Below are 9,570 nucleotides of genomic sequence, written 5' to 3'. Positions count from 1 at the left end.
GTGTGTGCGAGTGTATGTGTGTCTGTGTTAGTGTGTATGTATGTGTATGTGTGTCTGTGTGTGTGTGCCAGTGTGTATGGGTGTTTGGAGTTTGTACGTACCTCCTGTCACCATGTAGGTTTCCTGTGGCCCCTCAGGTTTCCTCCCACATGCCAAAGACAGGCAGGCTGATAGATTTATTTCCTGCTGTGATTTGCTCCTAGAGCAGGGGTTCCAGCCATGGCCCAATACCATTAAGTAAGGGCTCCGTGGACTCCCAGTTGGGAACCCCTGCCCTGGAGGGTGGCTGATTGGCAGAATCTGGTGTGTGGATGGAATAAAATTGCTGAGGAGGTTTGGCAGTGAACCCCTGGGCCTGTTTCCATGTTGTATGATTCTGGCCCTATAGCTCTATTTAAAGAAAAGCAACGTGGGGACGTGGGGATGGGGGGATTGGTGTGTTCTGCCCTCAATCTGACACTAGTTCCTCAAGAAACAGATCGCCTCGTTGCTAATTGTTTGTTGGATCTTTCTGTGCAAAAATGTCTCCCCCATTCCTTCCCACAGTTATAGGCCACCTGACATTTTTTTTTGGGGGGGGTAAAAGTAAAAAATATTCCAGATGATCTTTCCCTACGACGGCTGTGTTAGTCCGGCTTAATGAGGATGGGAAATGTACAGTGCACTGAACAGTCTCTGGTCCTGGTGAGCCTGGGCCGAGCCAGTCACATCCTGCCCGCCAATGGTTGTTCCCCTTGCGTTTAATAAATAATGACTTGGGACATGTTTAGATTGTGCGAAGCCTTACCAAGTGCAGCCTTTCGATTCATGGAGAGTTGGCTGGGGAGTATTCGGGCTGCCCAGACTGAACGAGGTGGCTCCGTTTGTAAAGCAGGCAATATTGCAAATATATATATATACATTTTCAAGTAGCTTGGCTGTCATGAAAGATTGAAATCTGGATGGAATTTTGGAATTTGATTGAGCTAAACACCTGGATGTGAATGCCACAGCCACCCCCTCCCCGCACGCATCTGCCTGTAACACGACACTGTCCGGTGCCCAGGGCAAAGGTGATGAGGTGACATCAACAGTGGTGGGGAATCCAATGTACTGAGTATCAACGGAACCCCAGTGCATTCTTTCAGCTAGGGTGCACCTCCAGACCCTCGCACCATGAGCATAAGTTTTTTTTTTACAAATCAGATTTGACACAATTCTGTTACGTCAGCAGCAGAATGTACTAATGACTTGTTCTGAAATAGTAACATGTCTTACGAACAACCAATAATCGCTGCATTTTAAGACGTCCCCCGTTGCATTTAATTCCGAATTCGACTTATCGTTTGTGGATGGAGGTCTTGAGCGGTTGCAAGTGGATCAGACGTTTGCATCGTTCGTGCCTTAAGTCGGCCACGTGATGATTAATCCTCGGTGTGGGTGAAGTCATTTTGCTCAGACCCATCAGCAAACGGGAGAGAACAGGAGCTGACCGACAGGCAGTTTAAACACAAAACCCTGCTAACCTCCCGTAATCCGCCTGCGTACCGAAAAACAGGATCAGACTGAAAGGTACAATTGAATCCAGAAGGACACCGCACTGATTTTTTAAAAAATAAATCGCCAGAGTGCACTAAGTTTAAATAATCTTTTGAGCTCACAAAGGGCGAAACATTATTTTGACATATGGCCTAAAACTAAAGGCAAGCATTCTCTGAACTGTTGCTTTCTCTCTCCACATCTGTGGCGCACAGCCCCAGGTTACATTCTGACCGTTCGTCCTTGTTGCACATGTGTAAACTTTGAATTGGTCCGTTCCCTTCATTCACCGTGTTGGTTTTCTTCCCTCGATCTTTCTGAACCGATTCATCAAACATGTGGAAACATTTCTGCTTGTCTCGTGTAACGGTGGTCCTCAAAGCTGCTCGCTTTTGCGATGTCCTGGTCAAAACCCCCGCCCCCCTCCAGAAGCTCAGCACCTTAGTGCACTAAATATATAATAAATTAATCGCCCTGCGTTTCAACAACAGTACACACTTTGTCAAAGGCTGAATGGATGGAATGCTCAAATGGTCACCTATTATAAAAGGCGAATGGCACCCGGAACTGCCAGTATAGGATCGTTTACATGATTATCCTTTTATATCCGGTGAAACAGACGCTGGTGTGTTTGTGTGTGAATTCTATTCAGTCTCCAGTTCTGCAACTTCTTAGGCGATTATCTTCCTACGAGTGACCTTTTCAAATGAGATCCAGTCACAGATTTATTTTTCTTAATCATCCATCACGTGCCATGGATTACTGTAAACCGTAATACTTACTTAAAAAAAATCCCGATCGTTCAGTAAATGTTTTTTTTTGGTTGAAACTCTGCAGGCGGAAACAGATATAGAGTATATAGTTTGAAACAATGCCCTGTAATAATGTTTCAGCCTTTCGAAGGTGCTCTGCCTTTATTTTGCAGATGTAATAAAATATCTTGAACAACTCGCCTACTGAATGTCAACAAATTCTTTCCCACTGTTAAAGTACGTTAAACGTTTGTCCACAACGCACAGATTAAGTGACCGTGGAGAAACTGGTCACTAGGCTCTGAAAATTAAGAATATTCTATTCGTGTGTTTACATTGCTTTTAGTTGAGGAATACACATTTAGAGTAATTGAGGTCACCTCATCCATGTTACTCAGTTTTTGTCGCACGTTGGGAATGTTTGGCTTCATCTTGAAATCACAGAAATCCCTTTACCTGTTTGAACCATGCCCTGTTTCTGTGGGAGTGAGAGTCTCCATTGCTGTGTAATGATTCCGTTGCCACGTGTAAAGGTTGGCGTAAATTTAATTACAACCATTGTACACGGTAAAGTCTTAACGTGTTCAGCAATGTTCAGGCAAACAGGATGAGATTAAAACCAGATTTCTGTTATCGTTTTATAATCAAGGCGATTCTCATAATTTGAGATCAAAATCCAAACACTGACATAGATGCGGATATAACAGCAATCAAGAGATGTTGTCACCCGGAGTTTGTTATGAAAAGGGAAACACGAGGAACGGAGAGCCCGCGTCTCAAACTGAGATGAAGAGTTATGTCTCGAAGGTCTTACCCTTCTGTGTCTCTTTGTAAAGTATTCTGCTTTCAGGATTTGCAAGGATATCCATCCAGCAAATCACTAAAAGCCGAAATGCTAATTCTAGTGTGCAGGAGGGAGGAGGGGTAAGGAGTTTCTTCCACTGACCAATACAGGCGATGCTACACCTTCCTCCCTGCATCTGCAAATAGCAGTGGACCACCCACATCACAGCACCCCGAAGCCTTATTGCCACAGTGACTAAAATAAGACCCGATTTGATTTTATTTCAGGAAAATAAAACTTCCACAAGCCTTTATACTCGGTCGAAAGCGCGATCTTTCAAATGGTAAACAGTGAATATAAATGTTCTGTTATCTCGTGGATGCAGATGTCATTGTCCCTGGAGTTTGACCATTTCCTGATCTAATAATCTGCTTTAAAAATCCCGCAGCAGCCCCGGCTGCCCACGTGGAATTCCAATAAATTAAAAGAAAGTATCGAACGATTGTTTTTGTAACTTTCAGCGCGCGTTCTTCCCATTGTTACATCAGCAGGCGAGGCGGTTGCCCCGGAGACGGCCCGGACCCCGCCAGTCAGCGGCCGCCGGTCCGCTCGGGAGAGAGAAAGGGAGGCGGGACCATGCTCGGGATGGGGTGGCTGACTCCGCCCACTTTCGGCGGGATAGGAGGAGGGGACTAGCGAGGGGGGGGAGGGGGTTCAGGCCGGGTCATGAAGAGCCGCTCGGCCGGGCTGCCCCTTCCCTCCCTCCCGCCAGTGACGATCCCTTGCTCCCCCCCTGTGCATCCCTACCTCTGCTAAGCGGGCCCTTCTTGCCTGGCTGGAACTGGAAGGTAATGGAGGCGGACGCAAATCAAGCCAACTCGGTGCTCAGTGCAGACTCGCAGCACGATCCCTGGTACAGGAGCTAAAATCCAATTCATTTATTTAGTATTTTTTTTAAAGCAATCACATTTAATTCTTCATAATCAAACTTTATTTAATTTCGCTAACATCATCCGGTTTAAAATTGTAGTGTTGACTTTCAAAGGGTGGCTTGGGTTAACGGCCCAACTTTTTTTTCTTTAAATGTGTATGTGTGTGTGAGGTGCCAACATGGCCGAATCCCGTGTCTCTGAGTTGTGTCTTTGTCTTTTTTTCCCCTCTCTCTTCTTCATGTTTTTTTTAGCAAAATGTTCGTCGGGGGACTGAGCTGGCAGACCACACAAGGTAAGGAGGGTCCTGATTCAGCTCCCAACTTTTTAAAAACTTCTCTTAAAATTCAATTGATAATTCCGTATTTTTGTATGTGCATACGAATCGTTGTGATTACATCTTGAAACATGTAAATTTTACTTTAAGCGTAAATCAAACACTCTCCTGTCAAAAATGTGGTTTTAGTCACATAAATCAAACACTCTCCTGTCAAAAATGTGGTTTTAGTCACATAAATTTGGATGGGCAGCCGTGTTTTAATTACCTGGTGCTGCTTTATACAGATGTTTATTTTTTAATTAAAGTTTTAATTGCACTTTTAAAAAAATACATATTCTACTTGAAGACTTGTTTTTTTATTCCTCCTGACTTGTATTCTCTCCCCCACCCCTTACGTTAACAGAAGGTCTTAAGGAATATTTCTGTAAATTTGGCGACGTAAAAGAATGCATGGTGATGCGAGACCCTGTTACAAAACGGTCAAGGTAAGCGAATGGCTTACTACTCGGAAACATTGGTTCTTTGCAAAACTTCTCTTTTAAATGAACGTCTGTGTAATTCATCTAAAATCTCGATCCGAAACTGCTCCGTGTATTTCACAATTTATCTTTTCCTTCTGAGTGAAAACGCGCTGCGGGGAAAAATAGTGAATCGCTGCTTTTTATATTTTTAGAGGATTCGGTTTTGTCACTTTTGTTGACCAAACGGGCGTAGATAAAGTTCTAGCGCAACCGAGACATGAACTAGATTCGAAGACGGTAAGTGATTTGATTTTCTTTTCCCTTCAATGCGAAACGAGGAGTGTAACAGTGCGGGTGATGTAGAGAGCTGAGATTGGTGGCTGGCGCACGGCCGGGGTGGCCGCTAGACGGGGACGGGGACGGGGCAGGTTTCTCAGATCCCCCACCATTCCCAAATCCACCCCCCCGCCCCCGGCCTGTTTTTTGTGCCGTTTCAAAGACACAGCGAGCCCACGTCATGTGGCTGGCTTTGCGATCCGTGCATTTTGCTCCGGAGTTTCCCACACGGGCGATCCAGCTGGTGCAGGAACCGGGGAAGGGACTGGCAGAGGGGGAGAAGTCTGGCGGGTGGGTGGGGGTTGCAGGGCGGTGAAAGAAAAGAGCGCTTCAGCGTTCCCACGGCGATCATTGGCATGGCAACGGGGGCTGGGGGGGGTAAGATCATAAATAGGTCAACATTCATTCATTCATTAGGCCAACACTCTGCTATTAAAACAGATAACCGACTTTCATGGTTTCGGAGGGAACCCGTCGCTGCTTTATGGACGAGTTGATGAGGTGCGGATCACTATGCACCCAGGGATTGATTTAATTTTTGTTACTGTGGAATAATTTTACAGGTCCAGATTTGTATGGCATGATTGATCTGGAAGTGAAGGCTATTTCCTGGCCACAGATCTGTGCTGATTGGATTCGGATTGATATTTGTTACAGGGGATTTCTATCGTCCCTCTGTGTGTGTGTGTGTGTGTGTGTGTGTGTGTGTGTGTGTGTGTGTGTGTCTCTGTCTTTCTTTCTCTCTCTGTCTTTCTGTCATCCTGTCTTTCTTTCTCTTTCTGTCTTTCTTTGTCTCCCTCTCTCTCTCCCACTCTCACTGAGAGGGTGTGTGTGTGTCTCTCTCGCCCCCTTTCTCTCTTTCCTTCCCCTCACCCTCTTGCCTTTCCCCCTCTAGCGCTCACCCCTCTCTCCCCCCACTTGCCCCCCTCTCGCTGCACCCCTCTCTCTCTCGACCCCCTTTATCATCTCTATCACGCCCTCCATCCCCTTTCTCTCTCTCTTTCTCGCCACCCTTCTTCCCCCCTCTCTCATCCCCTTTCATCCCCCTCTCTCTCCTGCTTTTCTTCCTCTCTCTCTCTCGAACCCTTTCTATCTCTCTCACACCCTCTTTCTCCCCCTTTCTATCTTTCTCGCCCCCATTTCTCCCTCACTCTCACACCCCTTCCCCTCCCTCTCTTGACCCCCATTTCTGCGTCTTTCTCTCCCTCTCTCTCTCTCTCGCCACATCCCCCCTTCTCACACACACCCTCTATCTCTCACACACACACCCTCTATCTCTCACACACACACCCTGTCTATCTCTCACACACACACCCTCTATCTCACACACACCCCCTCTATCTCTCACACACACCCCCTCATCTCTCACACACACCCTGTCTATCTCTCACACACACCCCCTCTATCTCTCACACACCCCCTCTATCTCTCACACACACACACACACACACACACACACACACACCCTCTCACACACACACACACCCTCTCACACACACACACCCCCTCTATGTCTCACACACTCACCCTCTCTCACACACACACCCTCTATCTCTCACAGACTCACACCCTGTATCTCTCACACACAAACCCCCTCTCTCTCTCACACACACACCCTCTCACACACACACCCTCTATCTCTCTCACACACACCTCCTCTATGTCTCACACACACCCACTCTATCTCACACACAACCCCTCTATCTCTCCCACACACCCCCTCTATCTCACACACACACACACACCCTCTCTCTCACACACACAAACACACACACCCTCTATCTCTCACACATACACACCCCCTCTCTCTCTCTCTCTCACACACACACACACACACACACACACACACACACACACACACACACACACCCTCTCACACACACCCCCTCTCACACACACACCCCCCTGTCTCACACACTCACCCTCTCTCACACACACCCCCTCTATCTCTCACACACACACACACACACACACACACACAACCTCTATCTCTCACACACACACCCCCTCTGTCTCACACCCCCCTAACTCACCCCCCCATTCTCACCCCCCCCTCTATCTCACACACACAGCCCTCTCTAACTCTCACACACACACACACACACACACACACACACACACACACCCTCCTCTATCTCACACACACCCCTCCCTCTAACTCTCACACACACACACACACACACACACACACCCTCTATCTCACACACACACACACACCCTCTATCTCTCACACACACACACAACCCCTGTCTCACACACACAACCCCCTCTGTCACACAATAACACACACACACACACACACACACACACACACACACACACACCCTCTATCTCTCTCTCACACACACACCCCCTCTATGTCTCACACCCTCTATCTCTCACACACACACCCTCTCTCTCTCACACACACACCCCCTCTATCTCTCACACACACAGACACCCCCTCTCTCTCACACACACACACACCCTCTCAGACACACACACCCCCTCTGTCTCACATACACCCACTCTATCTCACAGACAATATCTCTCACGCACACCCCCCTATCTCTATCTCACACCCCGTCTATCTCTATCTCACACCCCCTCTATCTCTATCTCACACCCCCTCCTCTATCTCACACCCCCTCCTCTATCTCACACCCCCCCTCTATCTCACCCCCCCATGTCACCACCCCTCTATCTGACACACACTCCCTCTATCTCTCACAGACACACCCCCTCTATCTCACACAGACACCCCCCCTCTATCTCACACACACCCCCCCCTCTATCTCACACACTCACCCCCTCTATCTCACACACCCCCTATCTCACCCACATACCCCCCTCTATCTCTCACACACACACACACCCCCTCTATCTCTCACACACACACACACACACACCCCCTCTATCTCTCACACACACACACACACACACACCCTTTATCTCTCACACACACACACCCCCTCTATCTCTCACACACACACACCCCCTCTATCTCTCACACACACACACCCCCTGTATCTCACACACACACACCCCCTCTATCTCACACACACACCCCCTCTATCTCACACACACACCCCCCTCTATCTCACACACACACACACACACACACCCTTAATCTCACACACTCACACACACACACACACACCTCCCTCTATCTCACACACTCACCCCCTCTATCTCACACACACACACCCTTCTATCTCACACACACACACCCTTCTATCTCACACACTCACCCCCTCTATCTCACACACACACACACACCCTCTATGTCTCACACACACCCCATCTATCTCACACACACACACACACACACACACACACCCCCTCTCTCTCACACACACCCACTCTATCTCACACACACCCACTCTATCTCACACACACTCACTCCCTCTATCTCTAACACACACCCTCTATCTCTCTCACACACACCCTCTCTCACACACACCCTCTCTCACACACACCCTCTCTCACACCCCCCCTCTATCTCACACCCCCCCCCTCTATCTCACACCCCCCCTCTATCTCACACCCCCCCCCTCTATCTCACACCCCCCCCTCTATCTCACACACCCCCCCTCTATCTCACACCCCCCCTCTATCTCACACACACCCCCCTCTATCTCACACACCCCCCCATCTCACACACCCCGCCTCTATCTCACACACACACACACCCCATCTATCTCACACACACACTCCGCCTCTATCTCACACCCCCCAATCTCACACACACCCCCCTGTAGCTCACACACACACCGCCCTCTATCTCACACACACACAAACACACACACACACATACACACCCTCTATCACACACACACACACCCCTATCTCTCACAGACACCCCCCCTCTATCTCACACACACACACACACACACACACACACACACACACACACACACACACATACACACCCTCTATCACACACACACACACACCCCCTCTATCTCTCACAGACACCCCCCCTCTATCACACACACACACACACACACACACACATACACACCCTCTATCTCTCACAGACACCCCCCCTCTATCTCACACACACACACACACACACACACACACACACACCCTCTATCTCTCACACCCCCCCTATCTCACACACACCCCCCCCATCTCACACACACCGCCCTCTATCTCACACACGCACACCCTCTCTCTCACACACACGCACACCCTCTCTCTCACACACACGCACACCCTCTCTCTCACACACACGCACACCCTCTCTCTCACACACACACACACCCTCTCTCTCACACACACACACACACCCTCCCTCTCTCACACACACACACCCTCTATCTCTCACACATACACACTCCCTCTCTCTCTCACACACACACACACACCCTCTCTCACACACACACCCTCTCTCACACACACACCCTCTCTCACACACACACAACCTCTATCTCTCACACACACCCACTCTATCTCACACACAACCCCTCTATCTCTCACACACACCCCCTCTATCTCACACACACACACACTACACCCTCTCTCT

At 48.7% G+C, this 9,570-nt stretch overlaps 1 protein-coding gene across 4 annotated transcripts in view; it reads left to right on the top strand.

Moving 5' to 3' along the window:
• Positions 1 to 3,734: 3,734 nt before the first annotated feature.
• The window catches only part of LOC140190683 (RNA-binding protein Musashi homolog 1-like), a 206,015-nt gene continuing 200,179 nt past the window's right edge, over positions 3,735 to 9,570 (top strand). For 2 of the 4 annotated variants that reach the window (XM_072247472.1, XM_072247470.1), the window contains exons 1-4: positions 3,735 to 3,967; positions 4,238 to 4,278; positions 4,667 to 4,748; positions 4,937 to 5,021. In XM_072247472.1, coding sequence (XP_072103573.1) covers positions 3,906 to 3,967; positions 4,238 to 4,278; positions 4,667 to 4,748; positions 4,937 to 5,021 — 270 coding nt within the window. In that variant the 5' untranslated portion in view covers positions 3,735 to 3,905. The remainder of the gene's footprint in view (positions 3,968 to 4,237; positions 4,279 to 4,666; positions 4,749 to 4,936; positions 5,022 to 9,570) is intronic. The other 2 variants (XM_072247471.1, XM_072247473.1) reach the window with 2 other exon arrangements.

Source organism: Mobula birostris, chromosome 31, assembly GCF_030028105.1.
Source record: "Mobula birostris isolate sMobBir1 chromosome 31, sMobBir1.hap1, whole genome shotgun sequence".
Lineage (NCBI taxonomy): Eukaryota > Metazoa > Chordata > Chondrichthyes > Myliobatiformes > Myliobatidae > Mobula > Mobula birostris.
Note: the sequence above shows the minus strand (reverse complement) of the source record. Positions and strands in the feature narration are given on the sequence as shown.